We start from the raw sequence: 24,400 nt of genomic DNA, 5'->3' as shown, positions 1-24,400 counted from the left end.
CCAAATAAATGAGATTTGCCTGTAAAATATTCCTGAAAAAAGAAGAAATTTGACCATTATTATAAAGAGGACCTCTTGTTAAAAGGTAAATGTTATAGATTGAGATCAAATTAATAAAAATAGAGATGGAATAAAGTAGAAACATATCACAAAAAATTTGGGACTAATTTGACAATTTACTCGATTGGAATTAACAAGTGGGATTTGACTTGATACCTAAAGATCAGGAATATAATGTAATTAAAACAACTTTAAACATACTTATGAATGATTGCAACACTTTGTAGTCCTGTGAACAATTATTATCAATCAATTGTACTAAAAAAGCTCTTCCACTTTAGATTTTCTTTTGGCATATTATGTTGAAAACCTATTTTTTTATTTTCTTATTTAAAAAAAAATAATCCCTCCTAAGTGCGGGCAGGGCTAGAATAGAGGGTTCATTCAAATCACCTTTTATTAGGAATATTGGAATTATAATTTTACTTACGATTTTAGCAATTAGTTTCAGTCTATAACTTAATATTTATATTACAAATTCACTTTATATGCATACATGATTTATTTGGATATAGTGAGTTAATTTTTCTTGAATATTTCAGAATTCACAAAATGAAAATCCTAGTTATGTCTCTGCCCTTTGCAGGAAAATTATTACTATATATATAAGATTAACATTATCTTTTATATGTAATATTTATATAAATAATAAACCACCTAATTTCTTTATATTTTGAATCCTCCTAGTAGGAATTAATCTTTCTTTCATTACCACCTGCAACAGAATAAATAATACTTATTCGCAGAATGCTTACACCAAATCATGTAAGCTTACTATAATTAAGTATCTAATGAAATGATATTACATATTGTAATTAATTTACTATGCTTACATAACAAAAATTCATATGCAAACAACATATTCTTTTCTATTGACTTCGATACAAACATCGATGGCGAACCTCAACTCTAAACTTCTTCTTTGGAGATGATGTTATGAATGTATCCCTTAAGAATGAAAAACAATTTTGTTTCCAACATAATTTAATTCATGGAAAGTAAACTTCAACTACAAATAAAAATATATGAAAAAATAATAATTTTATTGATAAACGATGGGGGTACAAATCTGTTCATCCCTTGATTCTTCACTCTTGATTTTCTCCGTAATTTGAGGGCCGTCAGTAGCATATCTTGATTTTCTCAGTAATTCGAGGGCCGTCAGTAGCATATCTCTCGAATATATGAAGATTTGGATATGAATTTCTCGAATTGAATTTCTTCGTAATTCGAGGGCTGTTAGTGGCTTGATCTCCATGAAAGGAGGGTTTGTCTTCTTGATGTATTTGATTATCAAGAAGAGAGGCTTTGATCTCTTTGTGAATAATTTGTGATACTGGAGATGCCTCTTTAAAGAGATATTTGCCCCTTTATATAGGCATAATTTAGGTTTTAGATTGAGTAGCCATCAAGCTAAATTTAGGGTAAAGTAGTCCCCAAAAACTCTAACCAAAATTGAACTCTTTTTGTAGAGTCCACAAAATTTCAATATCTACAACCTTATTTCAACCAAGAAGAAAATTTTGAATCATATCGAACTTTAGTAATTAAACCAGTTTTCCCTCCAAACAACATGACGAATAACAATACATTAAATTTCCAAATTAATATGAAAACCTAACTTTCCATAAATGAACACCAAATTAATTGGGGACACAAGTAGTACGTGTCGTGGATTGTACCTCAGGAACAATGAGCTCTGCAAGTCGCTATCATAAACCTACATAAATTAGAATGCATGAACAAACTGTACAATAAGTTTGACAACTACTCATACAAGTAAAATCATTTTCTCTTACCAAAATAATAATAAATGGGCTTGTATAATTATATGGAAAAAATAACATAAATAAACACCTTAACTAACTTATCATATTTACACAAATCCCACCTTACAAAGTAATTACAAAAAATTCCACTAATTATATATCTTCATTGAAGCTAATTATGTATCTCAACAGATCCAAAATCGAAAAAAATGTGTCGTGAGCTAATTATGTATCTTTACAAGGAAAAAAAATGTATTTTCAATGCTGTATTATGTACCTCGACAGACTCAAAATTGAAAAAAATGTATCAGGAGCTAATTATGTATCTTTACAAAGGAAAAATATATCTTCGTTGGTTGTATCAGAAGCTAATTATATATCTCGACAGACCCAAATCGAAATTTTCAATAATTATACAAAATGCTGAGATTTTTTATAATTAAGTTACAGACTGTTGGAATTTATATCGTTTATTCAAATTATACGTATAGCTTTTTGAGCTCGAGTATTTATTGAAAATAACATTTGTGTCCCACGAAAACATAGGGTCACACAAAATATGTTGTTGTAGATCCTTTCTTTTTGTGCAATGAGAACTAATGTATTTGTAAACTTTCGAACAACCTAAAAACGGATCTTTTCTTAATCCAATTAACAAAAATGGATAAGATAAACAAAGCACAAATTTCATATTCGTGTATTGAAAATGAAAAATATCAATGTAGAAAATATTTTTCTTTGATCGAAGTCTCAAAACGAATAAAGAATATCGGGTGCTAACCAAAAAAAAAAAAAGAGAAAGTAAGGGTGATTTAATTACCAAATCAACCAAAAATTGTGTGCAATTATATTTCACAAAATTGTTGAAATCCTATTATGGTCATGATATATTGGAGATCACTTTTTCTTTCTAGTTAGCTAGCATAATAATAATGTTAATGATTTTGCTTCCCATAAGAAATTAGAAATCGTGGCTCTATCTTATTGGATCAATTATACTCACTGTGTCTTTTCCCCTTTTGCAAATTTTCGGTGCAAAGGCTGAAATTATTACTATTATAATTATGTATATTACTAACTGGTGTATAAAATGTAGCAAACTCTTTTAATCATAGCTAATTTTCTTATGATGAGGACGTACTTTGTTGATAAAAATCGATCACTATTTGGCAGTACCATCTTTTTTTCCTTTTGAAAGAAAAAAGGTTGGGGGTAGGGGAAGGGAAAGGGGTTTCGAGGTGGTTATTCAAATTTTCACGGACAGGGTAAAAGTGATAAGTTCAAATAATAAATCAACAAAGTTACTAAAATTCCCATGACAGCTAACATGAGAAGTTCACATTGACGATTTTATTTGCTACGCTATTACTAGGAATAATAGACTTGTTAGGTGAAGGTCACTAGCAATTTCTTTAGTTTTATGTACTTTTAATATGATGTTATTTTCACATTAAAAGCCTTCATTTTATATATAAGAGATCGAAGAAAATCATTGTTTTTCTATTCATTTTGTAAGTAGCGAAGAGATCATAATTACTCCTTTTTTTTTTACTACCTCAAATCCATATTATATGACTTCTTCCATGAATAACCTTACTAGTCATAAGAATATACTTTTTATGTCTCCCTTTTAAACTTCTCTATTGACTAGTCATCAATTTGAATATTAAGAGTTAGTAAAAAAAAAGTACTAAAAAATGTTAATTACTTTTCTAAGCATCAAATATTTTGAAACAAATTCAATTAACATACCAAAACGACTAATGTTTGGGACCAGCATGAGTAAATTATTGTGCAAGAAAGTTGGAATCAAACCATATTTTCAAATGGAGTAGGCAACCAACTCAGTGTTGTATTTGTTTGGAGAAGTGTTTAATGTTGAGAGCAATAAAACATATTCATGTTGCATCCTTGAGCCAATTAGACATAACAATGTGGACAAGGTTGCACCTACATTTGCATAATATGTCTTTAAATGTTCTTGCTGCTTCCTATTTTTCCTTATTAACATTCATTGCCTTTGCTTCAGACAACTTCTATAGATTTAGGTGAAACAGCAGGAGCAGGGCCAACTAGGTTTAGGGGCTCATCCGAACCCCTCTGCTAGAGAATTATGTTATTTATAGATGATTAAAATTACTTTTTATGTATAAACAGTAAATGAAGAATCCCCTCGATTTTTTCGTGCATTTACTTCTTTATATTGTGAACCTCTTAGTGAAAATTCTGACTCCATTGCTGGAATCAAGTGTCATTTTCTTATAAGACTCCAGACCACAACAAATTTATTGGTGTATAATACTTAACAGCAATTAAATGTTCTCTGTATCGATCCAGATAAGTTAGAAGAGAACATTAGATTACTTTTATCCTTGCATTACATTATTCTTCAAGTCAACCAAACTCACTTTAAGTTTTGATACACAGAGACAAGTATGCCTGCTGGTCAGGGTTTTAGATTTAATTAGTGAAGTGCTGTCCCACAAACAACAAAGCCACATTGGAAAAAAGTGAATTTGGAAAATGTTTAATACTTTAATTAACCAACCCGTCCCACAAGGGCATGGTTGAGTTGTTGGGATATCGGTCTCGAGTCTCCCACGTGGGAGACTTGGGACCGAATCCAGACTCTATAAACAGATTATCACAAAGAGTGCTCACCTGAAGGCAGCAGAGGTTGAGGTTTCCCTGGGATTTCAGAAAAGATAATATATCAGCCCAAATCTTGTCTTCACTTTTCTGCTAAAAAGAAATCTACAGCATAGAGGAACTTGGGCGGTGCAGCCCAGCCTTTTGAGTTGTCTTTGTCCAGCATTTCAATAACAGTGCTACAACGACATTGGACCCCAACATGATGTTTATCCCTTGCACTGCCATAAGGGAAACTTACTGGTGTGCTTGGTCTTCCGGAAAAGAGTCATTTCGTTTGGCAGATTTAAGTCTTTTCTTTCATGAAAAAGAGAGAATTTCCTCACTTTTGAAGAAAGGTCATTTTCCCTGGCTACTAATAGAAACTTTTAACTTCAAATTCTTTATTCAACCAACAATGATATATCATTACTAATTTCTAATAGCAGTACTCAATAGTTTAATTAAAACACTATCCGATTTGTTAATGTCAACAACCTTGAAATAAAAAATCTACTTATTCAACTTGCAATTTTGCTCACAGCCCTCGAACGCATTCTTGTAAATCAACCATATAAAAAACACTACAATTTACATCAAGCACCTTTTCTGCCTTCAAATATTCACCACCTTTACATCAATCACTTTTTTGCCTGGCCCAATAGTTCCAACTGTTCAACAGTTCTACACCAGTATTAGTTTACAGTTCCACATATCCCATGGCCTAAATCATACTTATCGCGCCTTCTGCAAAGTTCAGAATAGGCATTTCACACTGGATTACAGTACACACCAAATGAAAGGCATTTAGAATGACAAATCGGCAATCGCAAGACAACACCTCACCGGAAAAACAGAAAAATTGAACTCTCAATGAAGTAGCACTTTTACGAACTTATGACTACATAGCTATAAAATGCAGAAATAAGCTTTTCCATGCAGACAATATCAGAAAGGAGTAGCAATATCTCTGATACAGGAAATACGTAGTGAGTACAAGAATCCAGTCACAGCATATATAGTTGAATAGCAGTTATCCGGAACAACTGCAAACGCAAGAAAGAGTAAAGAAGTTTTGGTACTTGCTACATACTACATCATTTTTTGGAACTCTGTAACATAACACCACTACCACCTTCAGCTACTTGGGACCAATATCCTTGATACCACAGATCTGCTCCTCCCCCATGGCAGACATCACTGACAGAACCAGGTCCTTCCCCTCAGCAAAACCATCTTTGACCTGTGCTCATCAGTTAGAAAACAGTGTTAAGAGTGTCTGAGAACCACACAAATTTATGGTACAAATACTAATCTTGCATTTAAAGGAATTAACTGCACTGAAATCAAGAAAACATAAACCAAGAAGATGTTTTCTCATCTTGGAACAAAAAAGCTAATGCTTAATGGAATCTAACCCGTTTGGCCATGAAAATCATAATTTTCCGGAGTTCAAGTTGGAGGTGTGTTTGGCCATGAATATAAATTAAAGTTGTTTTTGAAATTTTGTGAGAAAAGTACAAGTGAAAAAAGTGTAAACAAGTTTAAAAAGGTGAAAACAAGTCAAACTTGTTTGCACTTTTCCAAATACATTCCGAAATTGTATTTGAAATTCTCATGGACAAACACCACAATTTTCACTTTTTTCACTAAAGTGAAATAATTTTCCGGAAAAAAGTAAAAAATTACTCATGGCCAAACGGATCAACAGAGTACAAACAAATGTCCTTCATCAGGGAATGTTACTGCTTCAATTCATGATGGCCTGTGTCCAACTATCATTTCACTTTAAGTTCGTCAGTTCACGAACACAAAAAAGGTAGCAAAGTAACACTAGCGTCCAAATTTGATCCCGTAATGATGCTTACCTGAGCCAGAAGAGTATCATCAGTTGGGAGCCTCAGGTCATCCTTGGTGTTACCATTTTCAGTCAACAGACTCACCTAAGACAATATTATAAGTGAGATGGCCTTCAACAAGGCGATCCAAAATCCAAATAATAAATCAAGTAAAGAAAATACGTACAAACCCATCCTCAGAGATATCAATAAGCTGATAGTCAGTTCTATTCACATGAGGAACCTGTAACGTAAAAAACAGAGAGCGTGGTGGTTAGCAATTATTAAGTAAACGAACACGAAGAAAGCAGCAAGGGAAATGGTAAGTCCAGCCACAGTCAGTTACTTACGTCACAGTTGTGAGAAGAGGGAACAATATCCTCAAGCTTCTTTCCAGTGAAGATGTCAATCGCCACAAAGTGGCATTTAGCATGACCATGTTTGCCTGTCTTGGAAGTGGAAACTTCAACCACCTTCAACAACAAAGAAGTCCTATCAGTACTCATAACTATGAATCTATCAGGAAATATACAACACAGCTAACAACAGGAAAAAAAAAGGAGGCCTATCAAACCATGGTTACAAAGCTTTAGAGTAAATCAAATCTCCAAAACTTAAACCACTGGAACCAGCGGCGGAGCCAAAATTTTCACAAAGGGGGTTAACAATGAAGTGAACACACGAACAAGTCAAAGTAGATTCCAAACTATTATATATACATCACCTACCTGGCTCTGCCCCTGACTGAAAGTTTTGTTGTGACCTATGTTGCTCGAACTCCTCAAAAAAATGTCAACGGGTGTGTGTCAAATTCTCCAAAAGTAGTGTATTTTTGAAGAATCCGACACGGGTACACTTCGAAAGTGAAGAGTCCACGCAACTTAGGTTGTGACTTGTGACAGCGAATTTTAAACTCTGACAACCGAGAAATCCTCAAGGCCTAGCGGTGCACTGTTTGAAACATTCCAAACTCAGGGATAACAAGACACACATTAGAGTCGAATATATACATCATTTTATTCTCATTCCTTTTCCATGTGGATGAACCTAGAACCTTATTCGGTGAGTTTAGAATAAGTGTGTTCTTATTATGTATTCTTCTTAAAACGGTGTAAACAACGGGTTCAGTTGAAACCACCAAGACGCCCGGAAGGGTATGACCTAGTGGTTAATGATGCAGAGATAAAACAGTAGTTTATTTTCTTCTCATCTGTTGTACACTTGGTAGACAGAGCTACCTAATATTTGCTGTTGATAGGAGGTGTAAAATAAAAAATGCATGAAGATCAAACACAGTCCACTAACAAACCCTAAATACTCAATTTGAAAACTCAGAGGCCAACACAGGAAATAACAACAGCAAGAATAGAAGACACCGTGACAGCCATCAACATCTAAACAAATCAAAAAAATAAGAAAAGGAAATTAACTACTGACGATGAAACAAGAGAAGAGAAGAGAAGAGAGGAGAGGGACCCGACCTTGCAGGGGCGATTTTTGATGACGATGTGACCATTCTTACGAATAGTACCAGCTTGTTGAGGGTACGTCTTAGAAGCACCGGCATCCGCCTTTGATTCGAAATGGTGCTCTTCGTCCGACATCGTTCCGATCCTTTTTTTTGGCTGATTCGTTGAAAGGGAGGAACAAGGAAGATGGAAATTTAGCTCTACTGATACTCAAGGGTTACCTTTGCCTCCCTAATTTTGTTTTTCTAAATAAAGGATGCGTACAACTGACGCACGCACTCGGGCCCCACTCTAAATAACGGAGAGCTTTTCGAATTCCCTTTTATTTTTCATCCTTATCCACTTTTTTGTTACACCCTCCCCCTCACGTGCTCACTCGTTTTCGGCTTTATGTATTATTGATTCGTTTTTTTATTTTTTAAATATGTAAAACCATTAACGGTTCGATTTTCGGTGACCGGATCCCATCAGAACTCCGAAGTTAAGCGTGCTTGGGCGAGAGTAGTACTAGGATGGGTGACCCCCTGGGAAGTCCTCGTGTTGATTTTCTACTTCATCAGAGGTAGAGGTATGGACTGCGTACATCTTACCCCCCCCAGACCCCACAAAGTGGGAATACACTGGGTTTGTTGTTGTTGTTGTTGTTGTTGTGTAAATATGTAAAACCAATAAGATATTTTCTTATTGATTTTCAATTTGTCGGTTTTGAATCATTAACGGTTCGATTTTCGGTTTCACCAATAAGAAAATACACATAAAATAGAAATAATAACAACTAACATAAAAAAAAAAATCTTAGTTATCGTCAAAATCCTACGCAATGCATTTTAGTTTACAAGAATGTTCAGACTTGAATTGAATGTTAGTTTGAAAAAAAATTGAATCCTAATTGTTGGAAGCTACTAAATGCTTCAAGCTTTTCAATACGATAATACTCGTGCTTTATATTGGGCTTTTGTTGCCCTGAATAGGTTAATATTTTGTGAATCACAGAACTGTGAATAAGTAGTGTATATAACACACACACACACATATATATATTACATAAATAGGGGAAAAACAGTAACTTAGTGTATCTTATTGGGTTATTGGTTTAATCAATAACCCAATAAACTAAAATCGAAACCAAACCATTTACCCAATAATTTTTTTTATAAAATTAATAAAAAACCATTAACCCAATACCGATAACCCAATAACATTTTTATCGGTTCGGTTCGGTTCGATTTTTGCACCCCTCTACACTCGTTCCCCATTTTATTTTATTTTTTGAGATTTGGCGTTATTTAACGCGCGATAAAATTGAGATTTTCACTCAGATAAATTTAAAATATGGATAAATTAAAGAGAATTTAGTATTTATTATATATTATAGATAATAATATTTGCATAAAAAATAATAATTAAGATCGAAAAATATTGCAATAATTTATAGTATTTGATTTAATATATGAGTATTATAATTTTTATGATAATTCTTGCTCGACTTGTATTGGAATTCAAAGAATTTTTGGGATTGATTTTAGATTTTCGTCTTTGACTTGATTTATATTTGAACTTGGATAGTTGAATGTTTGAACTTATTTGTGAGGTTTGATGTGCAAGCTCTCTCTGATTTTTTATTAGAATTCTGTGCTTCTTTTTTTTTTTTTAAATTATAGAGACCACTCTTTATAGTTGTAGAATGGAAAAATTGTGATGACGACGAACTTCTTTCGATTAATTGGATTTACGTGATAAGTCGAATCATGTCATTCGTACATAGTGACACATTTATATTGATTTTTTATTTCACTAGGCAGATTGCCTCATTTTGATACGCGACATAATTCTATTGGCGCTTTTCCTTAACTTGACATGCCATGTCATTTGATACGTGACACCAAGTTCGTCTCTAATATAAGATGACATTTTGAAATTAACAAAGTGAACTTATAATTACTGATTAAAATTTATAAAAATTGAAGTTATTTTGAGTTGTTATGAGGAATTTTTAATTAGTTAAAAAGGTCTATTTAGGAGTTCATTTCCTCAACAAGAGCCTGCACAAGTGATCCCACAAGTGGGTGATGAAGACAGGATGTAAACAGATCTTACTTCTATCTTTTCAGGATAAAGAGGTTTGTTTATGCTAAACCTCGGTTCAAGCGAAATTTAACATATTATCACGGTTCTAGATCACAAACTTAACTACAAAAATTTAAACGTGTTCAATAATAATCTTACCTTGTGATTAGCCATTTTTCCAAATTCTGTACATAGCGAAAGCTTTAATGTACCAGCTGCACTTTTTAATAATCTTACTAGCCATCAACTTAATGATCTAATATGTTGGATGAAGATAAAAGATCACAAGACAAAAAAGCAATTACTGAGGGGGCTAAAAATGTCTAGTAGATGTATCATCTATGAACATGCACATTGCTTGCTCTATAAGTTGAATATACCAGTGAACTAAATCATAACAACAGCAGTTTAAGGACCATTAATCCATCATCAACTTCGCCAAAAAATTTAAAATTTGATATATTTACGTTCTTTTTGTCGAAACCTCAAAATTCTTCAACTTTAACAGCATCACGAGGCATTTCATATGCATCTTTGGACCTTGATTTCTTCACTCCGGCATTGAACCACACCTTATCGGACTTGTAGCTCTCAACGTTGATGCTCGTGACTTTGACCCATACCAAGACCTTGGTCTTCATTCCATCTATCCCAGTGAGCTTTCCCCTTGACAGAGTTCCTTTGACGCGAGTAGCATACCGCATAACAGATGAATCCTTGACGCAGACCTCACAGGCTGATGGCAGGTAGACAATGAGCTTTCCATTCGACTGGTCAAACTCATAGCATATTATGTTTTGGGGAAAAAGACCAGGAGGCAGGTTGTATTCTCGCAGGAGATCCGGCAAAGATTTTGTAGGCTTGCCTAGCAAATTACAGAATTATCTGCATCAGATTAGGGTGCTAGAGGTTGCGGAGAATATGAACTAAAAATTGCATCCTTGAGATAAAATTATAAACTCCAATGGACAACTGCCTATTCCACATCCTTTAATGCCAAAGCTATCATATATGGATGCGAATTATGTCAACCCAAAATGTATTGGCCTCAGACCCCCTTAGGATTCAACAACAAGTTATAATGTAACACACAAGTTAGCTGGAGTAAGCAGCAATGTGCTGCAACAAGTTCATGACAGCAAATTTCATCGTATGAATCAATATGGTGGTGCTAAAACAAGGCAAGGATCCACATTTTGGGACCAGATTGTGCTATGCATTGATGACTAGATGCGGCACTGTTTTTTGAGGGAATGGAGGGGAAAGAGAAGCAGCAGTGACTATTTATCTCTATATATGCAGAAGCAAATAGAAGTGGCCACTGCTTATTCTTAGTGGAAGTTATTTTCTTTCAGAATAAACCATTTTTTGTCATCCATGATAGCCAAAGACTTGAATGTGATACTTAAGACTTTTTTGAAGTTCATAAAAACTGCTTATTTAACTATATGAATACATATGAAGTCATAGGCGGACTTGGAAATGCAGAGTTGATTGAAGTAAACGCATACCTTTTAGCTTGTTGAAAATCCATTTTGCCTTTTCTTCAACAGTGCTCGACAGATTCTGAAACATGTGAAGTCAAGCAGAGTGATGAAGTGGCTACTTACAGCTTACAAGAAGTGGCTACTTACAGCTTACAAGTCTTATCTTCTATGTAACAAACTGAATTATGAAAAATCAAGTAACAGAACAAGTTTTTTTATTTTTACTGTGTAAACAGACTAACTATTCTGTCAAATGATATCAAAATGATGCAGTCGAGGCACAAGTAAATAATGGTGAAATCCTTGCCAATTTCTGCTACAGAGACACATTTCTTTAGAATTTTCTGCTGCGAATCCAGAAGATATGGTTAGAGAATAACAACAATTAAGTATGAGCTTATAAAAAGTTGTTGATATGTTCAGCCTCACATTCCAAAAACAGATTTCATTCAACTGCTGAACGCAGCAGCCTCTTTTCTCATACCAAAATAGGGGTGGCACAACCACATATATAAAATGTTGTGATCATAGGAGAACTTCTCAATTACTATATGCTATTTGTTGTTAAAAGTCTCATCCCATAATAGTTGATCTCATTTTCTAATTGCTTAAACTCTTTTGATCCTCATTTTCTTCCTCTCATTGACAACAAAAATATAATTTTCCCTCTCAATAGTTGTCCTCAAAAGGACAGTCATAATTTATGGTGAGTGACCGATATCAACGGAAATCACAATCATTAAACAGATATCAATAGAAACAAATCTCCAGCATCTAATGACAGAACTACAATGGCACCATCAGTTAGCTCAAGGTTAGTTTTACATTCAAACTTAATTGAAGAAGCAATTAACTTTAAATATCAAGTGAAATCAAGAAGATTTCATGCAAAAAGTTAAAAGGAAGCGCGGAGGAAGCTATTGTTCTTGCCTAGATCTAACCTCTTGATCAAAACTGGGATTTCCACAATCTATAACCCTGCATTATTCTCTTCTGGTGATTGATGAAGTTTATCTTTAGTTCTTAATTAGAGAAGACATACCGTTTCCATGTTACCTCAAAAATTTAGTAAACCATAGGCAAGTTCACATACAATTGTTTAGCACCAATTGTTGGTACCAACCTTCCTTTTATATCTACTTTGATATGTGCTGCTTGAGTAGAGGTCTTTCAGAAACACTCTATCTATCTACACGAGGTAATGATAAGGTATGCATACACTCTGCCCTCCCCAGACTCCCCCTGTGGGATTTCACTAGGTATGTGTATGCGATCCATAGTTATTGTTGTTGGGTTCAATATGTATGAAAAAGGTGTGAATGAAAAATGGAAAGAAAATAGTGGAAGGAAGGAGACACCAATTTAGAAGGTGTACTCCCAAATTGGAAAGTTCACTAATTCTCCCACATTGGTGGGAGAAGGGAACTTTGGAGTGTTTTTAATAGAAAGCACTTACTCCACATGCTAAGTGAGGCAAGAAATAAGAGATGTCTCGCGCCGTCATAGTCGTCGCTTGCTCGGCTTCGGATTTGGATTTGGATTTGTCAAATGATCGATTGATGAGATCTATCTTTTTGGACAAAATTTATTTGAATTCCGAAAAATACCAAAGGGAAAAATGATGCTTCGAAACATGCATGCAGAAGCTATTTCGAACTGAAAAGATGCTTCAGAAGGATGCACTGTTTCGAACTGGTGCTTCTGAAGGATGCAATCCTTTAGCGAAATGACACACTGCTTCAACAAATGATATGCCTTTTCGAAACAGACATATTCCTTGGACAAACAGACATAATTTTCTAGAAAAGGTGCAACCTTTGAAGTAAACCATTGCCTCTTTTCAGAAGAGGCATGTTATGGCTATATAAACCTGCTTTCATTCACAGGTTTAGGTACGAAATTTTTCAGAATACAAAACTCTTCTTCTCTTAAAAATATTTTGTGTGATCATTCAAACCGTTGAGTGCGTTCGTGGAATTCAATTATTTGTGGTACCGCTATAATTGGATTGAAGGTCATTTTATCCTGGGAGGAAAATTCCACAGCCTCGGGTACAGTGAGAGGAATTATTCCTTAAGGACACTCCGTGAACTCGGGGGACTTAGTCTAAAATTTCTGTTTCATCTATTTTCTGATATCTAATACACTTGTTGGATAGATTAGTAATAATCTTGTGTTGAAGGTGTTAAAAACTTCAAAACTGTTCTTGTTCATATGTGAACTTGTTATGAAGTTGTTGTTGTATTAATACAGATTCTAGTACCCGTAGAAGGAAAATAACAGTTGTTTGTACCAATCAAGCCTCCAACGGCATAATCCTTAAAGCAAACCAGATTCCACACACATATGTTATATGCCAGAAACAATACAATCATAAAGGTGCATAACTGATAAAAGACGACCACAAACAAGCAGCACTTAAAGAGTTAGCAGTTTGAACAAAACCATATATGCATAGAACAAGAAACAAAGAAAGGTAAGTAGTCAAGGAGACACAGAAAATAAAGAGCAAACATACAGAGAGGTCATTAGAGATGTTGGAGATCTCTTGTTTAGCTTTCTTAGAAACCCAAAATGTACTTGATTTCAAGCTCCCTACTGTGGTTAATGCTTTCTCCATTGCACTTTTCTAACAACAAACACAATTCACTTCCTTTTGGATTCTACTTCTCTCTCTCTCTCTGTGTCACACAGTTAGAGAGAAGGAAGAAAATGCAACAAATATCTGTTTGTGTCTTCTGTATCACTGGTACTGTCAGACAACTCATAATTTGTCAGCACTTACCAGTCACCATTACCAAAAATAACGGCGCTCCTGTAAGAAAAGTACCATTTCCTTTTTGAATAATCCTTTAATTTGTAACTTTTCACCTCATAAACATTAAGGCGCAGTTTGGTATATTTAATATAAATTTAATTTTAGACCACTAAATTTTTTTAATCTTTTTTTAAAACGGAGGGAGTACCATTCTAATTGGTCCAGCTAAAAAGTTCATAAATTCAGCAATAGTTGTGTCATTTTATTTTATTTTTAATTAAACATTATTTTTGGGACATTGAATTGTCTTCCAATCTGATTTAGGTGGCCAATAGCAATCATGTGATTTTGCCTTAAATCCAATTAGGCAATCATGTGGAATGTTAAGCATCTATTCGAAAATCATGTGATGGTGGATGCCCACCCAAATAATTCAAAAGCTTTCTCTATTTCTTTGCTTCCAAGGCCAAGTTAGTAGTTAGAACACCATTATACTTGGATTTGATTCTGGAAAAAGTTTTTTGCCAATATTTGAAGGAAATGATTTTATGGTTAGATTGTGTTTTACTTCAATAGGCATTTTAAAGAAGAATAGATTACAATTTTGAATTTTAAACGTGAACTTATGGGTAAGCCAACAAAAGGGGAGCGTACTTTGAACGAACATAATTAAGTATTGATCTTGCTATAGGAATTAGAACATTCAGAAGTGTGTATATGACTAAGGTTTACTTTCATCATCGTATATAATCAAAGGTTCTTGTGGTTGCACTTTCATTGTACACTGTCAAAGGTCCTCTATTGAAAATGAAAGAAAAAGAGTTGAAAGAGTTAATAGGGACACACGATGAAAGGTTCTCCAAAAGAAAGTTAAACAAGTTCAATAGCTTTTGGTTCACTATCCCGATCATGATTTTCCTACCCCATAGGAAAAGATACTTCCCTTTTGGGCCGTTGTGAGCGAGGAGGGCCACAAACACCGGGAGAAATGAGGAGAGATTCTTGCCTAGCAGTTTCCCAAACCACAGGAGCAACTTAAGCAGAAAGCAACATGACATTTGCTTAAGACAGAAACAAGTGTATTTATTATTATTACAAGTACAGACCAGAGACAGACAAAGAGTACCACTACATAAACCAAATAGGATATCATACCACAGAATTTCATTTGCCTTCCTGCTTAATGCACTAGTTCGGAAGGAAACCCTGACCATATATGTCTTTAGACTAGATACATCCATCACTGTAATTGCAAAGAGGAGGTGCAGCATGCGACATAGCTGTGATTTGACTTGTGGCAAGAGGTGCCACACGACCATTTGCTCTAAGGCAAATCTCAGCAAAAATTCTCCTTTTTGGAGTATGGTTCATTCAAACATATCTCTAACCAACTATTGCTTCAGCGTCTTGGAAATGAGCTTATGCTTTCACTTTTTCTTGCTTCATAAGTTGTATAAAATCTCCAAATACTGCCCAGGTAAACAAAGGAGGATACAGTGAGAAATTTTACATAATAAAGGTTTGATTCAAGCAGCTTCTCACAGATACAAGCAAATCCTGGTTTACTCTATAAAATTAGTCTCAAAAGTTACGATGGAAAATGGAGGAAAACATTTTTCAGTATTCCAATTTTCTCATGTTTGGTTGGTCAAATGTTTTAGAAAGGATTTCTTTAGGAAAACAAGTTACTTAATAATGAGGAAAATGACTTCCGTTAATAGAACTAGGGAAAACAAGTTCCATAAGTGAGTTTCTAAATTCATTGTCTCCTCCCTACCCAACCAATGCCCCCCCAACCGCCACCGCCTACCACACTCGAACCCGTACCTCATAGTGTTGGCTAGATTACATATAAATGCTCTTGGGATGATATTCTTTTGCTTGCTTACCAAACACTAGAAAAGTAACAAATCCACTTGATTTCCAATAAAAAACATTTTCTAGGAAAACCTTTTCCATGAAAAACATTTTCCTTCATACCAAACACACCCTTAAGGCAGCACTATTTTTTTTTTTTTTATGAAGATTGACTTTAGACAGAAGAATCCTAGATTAGGATTAATCAAAATAAAGTAGTTCTTCCAAAATTTTCTTTGGTAAAAGTGATTGGCCATGTGACATCATTATTCTCAAGATCGTACTTATCATCTTCGTCAAATTCTCATAACAAAAGTTTACAGTTAAAGACAACCACTGAACAAATTGGCCGAGGTTTGCTGTATATATAAGGACAAGGAGGATCGAGTTAGGATAAGTTTACTTGGATCTGAATCATGAGGCCCTGGAGATGCTTCCGGGTGGTATTGAAGTGACATCAGCTTCATTTTAGAGGAGGCAAGACCAGCACAACTTCCATCATTTAAATTCACATGAGTCACCTCTACACCCTCTGGAAGAGATTCAGGGTCAACAGCATAATTGTGATTCTGCATATGGAAAATCATCAAGATTATAAAAATGTTCAACAATATCATTTATAAGTGAACACCCAAGCTATACATTTGAAGTAAAAAGAGCTCTATTTAGTAGGTTTTTGGCCATGCAGTAGAAGCTCAAGTATAACAATTCAAAGCAGGTTCGAAAAGAAAATACATTAGTGCATATAATCGCAAGCATTTATCCATAAAAAGAACATAAAAATATGTGATTTGCTAATGCGGTTCCTTTGGATGTTTTGATACCTTGTTTCTGAATTATAATTTGCTCATTTGGTAGATTGTAAGAATTGGAGAAGTTTTGATAGTTTTCATGTTTATGAGAAAAAATAAAACTTTTGAGATCAATATTGGATGTTCAAACAAAATTTCAACTTCAAATCAACCTGATTCAAATAATGATTTGATTTGAAATCATGGTCAAACAGGCCTTAAACTAAGAAACTAGACTGCATTATTATGCCTTGACCGTAATGCTTAAAAGGAGGTAACTGTCGATGAACTGAGCTGCAGTTGTACAGAAAATTTGGAAATCCACATAGCCAGCAATCAGTTAGAGTTACTCCATTGCACATACCTGGGCACTGATCTCAACACATCCATTTCGAAGGTTCCGAACCGGATGGTTTCCTCCATGGTGACCAAATTTCATTTTGAATGTCTTACCCCCCAATGCTTGACCAAGCAACTGGTGACCCATACATATACCAAAAACAGGAATTTTTCCAATAAGTTCTTTTACCGCTTCAACTGCATAGGGAACTGCAGAGGGATCTCCTGGCCCATTGCTGAAGAGAACCCCATCAGGTTTCATCTTTAGGGTTTCAGATGCTGGCCATGTTGAAGGAACAACAGTGATTTTACAGCCATAGGATGCTAAGCGCCGAAGTATATTATGCTTGATTCCAAAATCATATGCGACAACCTTCACCCAATGGAGGGGGCAAAAGTAATTAGTTTCTCACAGAAACAACGTTCTTTTCAAGAATCTAAGAAAATCTAACAATACTGACATTGAAATTTTCTTTACTTCTTCGATTATCATTAAACTCCCAATCTGAGGGTGTTCTATCAACCCATTCGTAAGGAGATTTGCATGAAACGCCACTGATTAGATCCACACCTACACGACGTAAAACATTAAAAACAAAATTCTTAAATTTCCAAAAAAACAGTAGGTGTCTGGCCATAAATTCCAAATATTTTTCACTTCATTCAGAATTTTTGAAGTTGGAGTTGAAGTTTGGCTATATTTTTTGCAAAGGAGAGAAGAAGGTAAACTATTTGGAATTTATGAAGATGGAGTCGGAAAGCAGGGTTGGAATATTTCTCCAAATTTAGAATCCAACTCCACGTTGGATTTGAAAATTTTATAACCATACGCTACAACAACAACAACAACATACCCAATGTATAGCCAATGAAAATTTTATAACCATATACTGATTTTGAAATAAAGCAAAAAATTATTCCGCAAAAAAGTGAATAATTCTCATGGCGAAATGGTTCCTCAAGGAAGATACAAGGCTAGTAACTTACCCACGATGTCCCATGTACGGGACATTTCAAGAAGTTCTTCATCACTTTTTGAATTTTCTGTGCTCAAGACTCCAATGAGACTTCCATCTTCTCTTAATCTCCGTGTAATTGCTCGAGTGTCAACATCATCTGTTGCATGGTAGAGTGGCTAATACATCAGAGAATTTGAATTCCACAGTTTGACATGGAAATGACAAATGGTCTTGTATAGGACAGACAAAGGACTTACATATACCCATGATGTTCCTTTTCGCCAGATAGTCACCAAGTGCCTCAGTGCATCTCCAATTTGAGGTGCTGAGAAATATACAACAGGTTAATTAAACTAGGTCTGTAAAAGGGCAGGTTAGGTTGAATTTGCGTGGGTCAAAATGGGCCGAGTTAATAAATGAGCAGGTTATTGATCAGGCCAAAAGTTACTTTGGCTGAAATGGCTAAAAAGCAGGTCATAACCCAACTAGCCAATTTTTACTAAGTTTTAATTTCTTTATTTGTTCTTTTGTAATTTTTAGTACCAAATAATATTTTATTTTTTCATTAATATGACAATATATACAACAACTACATACCCAGTGCGTATGGGGGGATGGTGTGCATGCAGCCATACCATACCTTATGAAGGTAGAGGTTGTGTCCAATAGACCGTCAACTATTTTGGCTATATATAACATATTAAATGAAAAAATGTCTTTTGACAAGATTTTTCATGAGCCAATTCGGGCTACATATCAGCCCAAATTTTTGATGGTTTGAAATGGGTTCAGCTAATAAATGGCCGGGTCATGGGATAATTTTCCCTCCCTTAGGCTAAATTATAAACACCATACTGTTTGAAGCTTGATGTGAAAAGCGGGGCATAGCAACCAAACCTGATACTTAAACTTCTAATGACTAATCCTGCAAGAAAGCATTGCATCGATTCTTCATCGTCTGCCCATAGAAATCTCCAAAACAGTTACAAAAGATGATTCAAACAAAGTTAATAATTAGTCATGAAGCAAAACGCCAAACACACCAAAATTGATCCCAGTATTCCCAATATGAGGGTTAGTCATCAAGACAAACTGGCCCGCATAACTGGGATCTGTAATTATCTCCTGGTACCTGTAATATCAAGATATAGAAATAGCTGGTAAAATAGACACTCAAAAGAATCTTAAGAAAAAAAAAGTGGTAAGCAGTAGAAAGAGATGAAAGCAGAGAACAAATATATTCATTTTTCCAACATTCTCTGAATAACTATATGAGGTATATCAAGCATCCAAGTTATAGGCAATGAAGATAATATATACTTGGGATTTACAATGTCAACTTTCCGTCCGTTCTACATTACTTCCCTTTTCAGAGGCATTTAGACACTTCTTTCATTTTCCAAAAAGATGCAACTTTGTGGTAAGATTCACAACTTAGATTCCTCCAAATTCAGCCAATATATCATGTAAAAGAAATTCTCTAAAGAGAAAGGAGGCAGATCAGATATTCGGGACAATGTGGGAGTGGCCTCCATGATGGACAAGATGAGGAACACGAGGCTGAGATGATTCAGGTATGTGAAGAGGAGGAACATAGATGCCCGGTGAGGAGGTTGGCGGTGATAGGCTTGAGGAGATGCAGAGGTAGGCCTAAGAAGTATTGGGGAGAGGCGATTAGACAGGACATGACACACTTGTAGCTTACAGAGAACAATGACCCTAAATAGGAGGATATTGAGATAGAGGATTAGGTAAGAAGATTAGTAGATAGTCGAGTATTGTCTAGCTTCCCTTATCAGTATTTTTATGATTACCCACATACTATCTTATTCTTCGATTTACTATTACTAGTTGTTTACTTTGCTTTGGTTGTTGTATTGTTTGTTGTTGCTACTGTTTTCTTCTTTATTTTTTTCGTTACTGTATTTCCTTTCCATACCTGTTTATGAAATGCTTTACTTGAGTCAAAGGTCTACTAAAAACAGTCTCTCTACCTTTACAAAGATATGGGGTAAGGTTGTGTACAAACCATCCTCCCCAGACCCCCCACTCCCCCACTCCCCAACCCCCCACCCCTCTTTTGGAGCTGTTGTAGACAGAAGGCAGATCAATAAAGAAATAGAAGCTGGTGTAGATGTTCACAATAATGGATTTTGGACAAGGTCACGCTTTATAGATTTTCATAAATGATTGAGCCCTCTTAGAAATCTAACTGTCTAAACACCTCAATTTCTACTAGGAACACTCAATTGATTGATCAGGGCATAAAAGGTGAAAAAAATTCCTCTTAACTGTAGAAGATGTGTTCTTTACATACACGGAATTTAGTTTCCTTGTTGGCTATTGAAGTAAATTGCTAGAGGTTTAAAAAATGTAAATGTCGATATTAGTTGTTAGGAAAGAATATCATAATGATTATTCACCTTTTATTTCTTTTGGTCCATTTAGATTTAAAGACAGAAGCTCAAAGCTCCACTAAGATTTGGTCTATACTGAGGCCATACAGCTCGCAGAGAAAGAAATTGACCTTCAATGACAAGCAAGAAATACGGGACGGACTAACTTTTTTTTTTGTTTTTGAGAAGGGGTACGGACTAATTTATTCATTGAGCTAAAGTGATTGTCAATGATCTTAAAACTTAATGGAATCAAAGCTTAAGTGAATTTCAAATGTGTGGGGAATGATTATTCACAAGCATATAGTAGTTCTACACTAGTTCATTATGAATGCTCTGACTACCACCTAAATTGGATAAGACCAAAAACTAAGATAATTTAGTATTTAATTTATCCTTTAAGAAGATATGTAGTCATAAAATTAGCAAGCAAAAGATATTGTGTCATACCCAGTTAAAGAGGTATTAAAAACCACTTCTCCAACTTGGGTTCCACGAGCACCAAATGATTTTGCCCTCCAAATTGAACCATCCTCGAGAACAAGTCTAGCATCTGCTACCTTCCAAGGTCTTTCAACCAGAGCTGCAGCTCATCCAGGAAAACATACAATCATTCAGAGTTCTAACATACGGTATTAATTTCAATAAATCTATAATACGGAGAACAAAAGGATCTTGAGCTCAAAAAATAAATGGGCAATAGTGTGAAAAGAAAACAGTACTGTAAAAAATGGAAAGACAACACTCGCACCATACTGAAATTGAGACGGGACTAAATATGTCTCAGCTTATGAGAAACTAAAAGAGGCAGACGCCAAAACCCAGAAAATTACTGCAAATCTCATTCACGCTTGTTGTGTGACTAAGATAATATAATGGAACGCAAACAGACTAAAGCCCCGGGAAATTAATAAGCTAACTTAAGGCGAACAACTTTCAATGCATAGTTGCTGAGCTTTGGCGGCGGAGCCAAAATTTCACCAAGGGGGGTCAAAATCGAAAGAAGTAGACACACGAACTAGCCGAAGGAGGTTCAACATCAATTATATATACATAAAAAAAAATAAAAATTTAACCATGTATAAATTGTATAATTTTCCGCCGAGGGGGTTCGGGTGAACCCCCTAACCATAAGGTGGCTCCGCCCCTACTTTGGATCATTGACTTGTAACTAAAGCACTAATAAAGGACGTTTCCATTAACAGAACGATCTTAGCAGTTAAGGGAGGGCCTTGAATAGTTATTTCATTTTTTCTGGTCCAACAAAATGTAGAAGGCATCCCTATTCCCCAGTCATTCTTGCACACTTAACTTTGGAGCATGGGGAATTATCCAACAACCTAAAGAGAACAGGAAAATCCCTACACGAAAATGAAAGAAGACGAGCTCAACAAAGCACTGCACTTGAATAGATGACAAAACAACAAGAAAATGCAAATGGATTCAGATATAAACATGAAGAAACACAAACATAAAGAAGAGAGACCAACCAGAAGGTGCACCATCCAACTTTGAAGAGCATTTAATGATGAAAACTCTAGAATTTGGCGAGCCTTTCGAAAAAAGAGCACTGGTTATTGTAGCAGTAGAGACTACACTGTGAGTCCTTGCAGCACAATCCATAGCTTAGTTTCTGTAATGTAAAGAAACAATTTTTTTGATGAAATTGTAGATACTGAGCCCTAGCAATAATTTGGGGTTGGGCTACTTATTTGGGTCAGACCTATTCAAGGGCTTGGGCTTCTTATTTGGGCCAGATCTATTCAAAATTGCTGAGTAAGTGCACATATAGCTAATTTCAGAACCTTATTTAGGTAAGGTTCGAACTTAAGACATGCTTGAAACTGGAAATTTTTTTTTTACTCAAGTTTGGCTCTTATCTATACTTAATTAGGTATGATTATAGATATTTTCGCTTTATGTTTTTCATATCTAACTTAGGCATAGGAGATGATTGGTTAAGCTTGATTTACATAATTTTGTCGTCATTAAGATTATTGTTGCTTAATGCTTATCATTAATTTTTTTTATTAGGATTCATGTCAAATCCATGACATTTCTATGTAAGCTTAAATAGTATTTGTTTCTAATTCAATTAAGTTGGCACTATTTTCTTTGTTTCTTATGACGCATATTGGAGTGTCTTTACAGTAATGCTCATTGTTACTTGATGATGAGTAGTGAAATATTTTGTCAAAAACAATTACAGGTTAAATAACTTCACACTCTATATAACTTGAATTCAAGCTGGTTTATTCAGTATGTTCTTTATTATCATATATTTTCCGCTCAAACTATATATATAGACACAAATATATTATGTAAACATAATCAGAGACGGAGCTAAAAAAAAATTGTTTATGAGTTTTGAAGTAACTTTTTCTTTTTTGGCTTAGTGAACACATAATAGAGTATTTATACATATTAACTGATTTTTCAAAACAAAGACATTATTTAAATAGATACATATACTCATTCATAGCTTACTGACTTCAAAATTCTTTCTTAAAAGACGAAAAATGGACTCATTGTTGTAATTAAATACTACTATTAATTAGTATAATTTAACTATTTAAAGCCATTAGAAATCAACACGAACATTAATATCACGTAATTGAAGCAACTAAGAATCATAAAGAGAAGTATAACTTACAATTTCGCCGAGGAAATCCGGCAAATATTGGTATATCTACGGCGGCAGGAAAAACTTTGGGAAGAAAACTTTTGAGGACAAAAGGGCTCGAATTTGGGCTCATTTTGCTACATAATGATTGGGTTGGGATGGGGCGGGGCGGGGCCTTTTCTCAGCCGAGTTTCCAAAATATTTATTTTTATTTCACATATAGCACATTATTATAACATATTTATAACGGAAAAGGTACGAATATATCTCTAAACTTTGATAAATGATACAGATACATCCTTCGTCATACTTTAGGTACAAATATACCTTTGTCGTTAATAAAAAGGTACATATATACCCCTGAACTTTAATAAATGGTGCAGATATACCCTTCATCATACTTTAGGTACAAATATACCCCTGAACTTTGATAAATGGTATAGATATGCCATTCATCATACTTTAGGTACAAATGTACACTTGCAACGAAAAGGTACATATATACCCTTCTCACTAACGATAGGACACGTGTCACAATCTTATTCATTTGGCCTTTTTAAATTTAATTTATCCCAGCTCCATTCCAAAATAATTCTAATTTAACTCATAACTCAATTCAAATAATAACTCAAACCCAATTCGATCTAATAGAAAAAAAAAAACATGCATGAATAAAGATGTATCTTGAAGGTTTTATTAGACCGGCTCAGGTTTGAGTTATTGTTTGGATTGATTTGTGAGTTAAATTAGAAATATTTTCAGATAGAATGGGGATAAATTAAATTTAAAAAGGGCAAATGAACAAGATTGTAACATGTGTCCTACCGTTAGTGAGAAAGGTATATGTGTACCTTTTCATTAACAGCAGGGGTATATTTATACCATTTATCAAAGTTCAGGGGTATATATGTACCTTTTTATTGACTGGGATATATTTGTACCATTTATTAAAGTTCAGAGGTATGTATGTACCTTTTCATTAACGGTAAGAATATATTCGTACCTAAAGTATAACGGAGGGTATATCTGTTCCATTTATTAAATTTTAGGGGTATATTCATACCTTTTACTACAGTTTTGTAAAAACTAATCTTAGGGGGTAAATTACGATATATGTTATGACTAGCGATGATACAAGTGTGATCTCGTAGATGGACCCTTTTTGTATATGTCAAAGGCATCGAGAGAAGATCCGAGCTTAAGTGTGGAAGAAGTCAAAAACCATCCCTGTGTGTGCACTAAAGGGGCGGCCTTGAAGCCTTATTCATTGAAAGGGCACCTTTGTCATTTTAAGTCTTTTGGGAAATGTGATATAAATAGAACAACTTAGGGTTTTATTCACTAAGTTGATCATATTTT

General features: G+C 34.7%; 3 protein-coding genes and 1 pseudogene across 3 annotated transcripts; 1 reads left to right on the top strand and 3 right to left on the bottom strand.

Moving 5' to 3' along the window:
* Nucleotides 1–5,405: 5,405 nt before the first annotated feature.
* Nucleotides 5,406–8,127, bottom strand: LOC107862276 (eukaryotic translation initiation factor 5A-5). Its single transcript, XM_016707793.2, has 5 exons — nt 7,777–8,127; nt 6,646–6,768; nt 6,483–6,539; nt 6,326–6,400; nt 5,406–5,700 (listed from the first exon to the last, which is right to left on the bottom strand). The coding sequence occupies exons 1-5, from the start codon at nt 7,897–7,899 to the stop codon at nt 5,599–5,601; spliced, it is 480 nt and encodes a 159-aa protein (XP_016563279.1). The 5' UTR covers nt 7,900–8,127; the 3' UTR covers nt 5,406–5,598.
* A 65-nt stretch (nt 8,128–8,192) lies between these two features.
* LOC124897504 lies at nt 8,193–8,313 on the top strand (annotated as a pseudogene).
* Nucleotides 8,314–10,113: 1,800 nt separating this feature from the next.
* Nucleotides 10,114–14,192, bottom strand: LOC107862277 (uncharacterized protein At5g01610). The gene is made up of 3 exons (XM_016707794.2): nt 13,837–14,192; nt 11,343–11,397; nt 10,114–10,696 (listed from the first exon to the last, which is right to left on the bottom strand). The coding sequence occupies exons 1-3, from the start codon at nt 13,936–13,938 to the stop codon at nt 10,317–10,319; spliced, it is 537 nt and encodes a 178-aa protein (XP_016563280.1). The 5' UTR covers nt 13,939–14,192; the 3' UTR covers nt 10,114–10,316.
* Nucleotides 14,193–15,111: 919 nt separating this feature from the next.
* On the bottom strand, nt 15,112–23,260 carry LOC107862278 (carbamoyl-phosphate synthase small chain, chloroplastic). Its single transcript, XM_016707795.2, has 11 exons — nt 23,072–23,260; nt 21,909–22,051; nt 20,869–21,001; nt 19,066–19,154; nt 18,920–18,980; nt 18,280–18,347; nt 18,051–18,179; nt 17,525–17,634; nt 17,089–17,436; nt 16,337–16,502; nt 15,112–15,545 (listed from the first exon to the last, which is right to left on the bottom strand). Exons 2-11 carry the CDS (start codon nt 22,039–22,041, stop codon nt 15,496–15,498), a joined length of 1,287 nt encoding a protein of 428 aa, XP_016563281.1. The 5' UTR covers nt 22,042–22,051; nt 23,072–23,260; the 3' UTR covers nt 15,112–15,495.
* Between the last annotated feature and the right edge of the window lie 1,140 nt (nt 23,261–24,400).

The sequence above is a fragment of the Capsicum annuum genome, chromosome 3 (assembly GCF_002878395.1).
Source record: "Capsicum annuum cultivar UCD-10X-F1 chromosome 3, UCD10Xv1.1, whole genome shotgun sequence".
NCBI classification, from domain to species: domain Eukaryota; kingdom Viridiplantae; phylum Streptophyta; class Magnoliopsida; order Solanales; family Solanaceae; genus Capsicum; species Capsicum annuum.
The sequence above is the reverse complement of the archived record's forward strand: the minus strand, read 5'-3'. Positions and strand labels throughout refer to the sequence as shown.

Excerpts from the sequence above, each read along its gene's own strand:
- LOC107862276 (XM_016707793.2), bottom strand. The coding sequence starts at position 7,899 with ATGTCGGACGAAGAGCACCATTTCGAATCAAAGGCGGATGCCGGTGCT. Across the intron at positions 6,401-6,482 it reads ATATCTCTGAGGATGGGTTT|GTGAGTCTGTTGACTGAAAA; the intron begins GTACGTATTTTC and ends ATATTGTCTTAG. Across the intron at positions 5,701-6,325 it reads ATGATACTCTTCTGGCTCAG|GTCAAAGATGGTTTTGCTGA; the intron begins GTAAGCATCATT and ends TGATGAGCACAG.
- LOC107862277 (XM_016707794.2), bottom strand. The coding sequence starts at position 13,938 with ATGGAGAAAGCATTAACCACAGTAGGGAGCTTGAAATCAAGTACATTT. Across the intron at positions 11,398-13,836 it reads ACATCTCTAATGACCTCTCT|AATCTGTCGAGCACTGTTGA; the intron begins GTATGTTTGCTC and ends CACATGTTTCAG. Across the intron at positions 10,697-11,342 it reads GATTTTCAACAAGCTAAAAG|GCAAGCCTACAAAATCTTTG; the intron begins GTATGCGTTTAC and ends GTAATTTGCTAG.
- LOC107862278 (XM_016707795.2), bottom strand. The coding sequence starts at position 22,041 with ATGGATTGTGCTGCAAGGACTCACAGTGTAGTCTCTACTGCTACAATA. Across the intron at positions 19,155-20,868 it reads TTTAATACCTCTTTAACTGG|GTACCAGGAGATAATTACAG; the intron begins GTATGACACAAT and ends TTGATATTACAG. Across the intron at positions 17,635-18,050 it reads CCGTACATGGGACATCGTGG|GTGTGGATCTAATCAGTGGC; the intron begins GTAAGTTACTAG and ends TACGTCGTGTAG.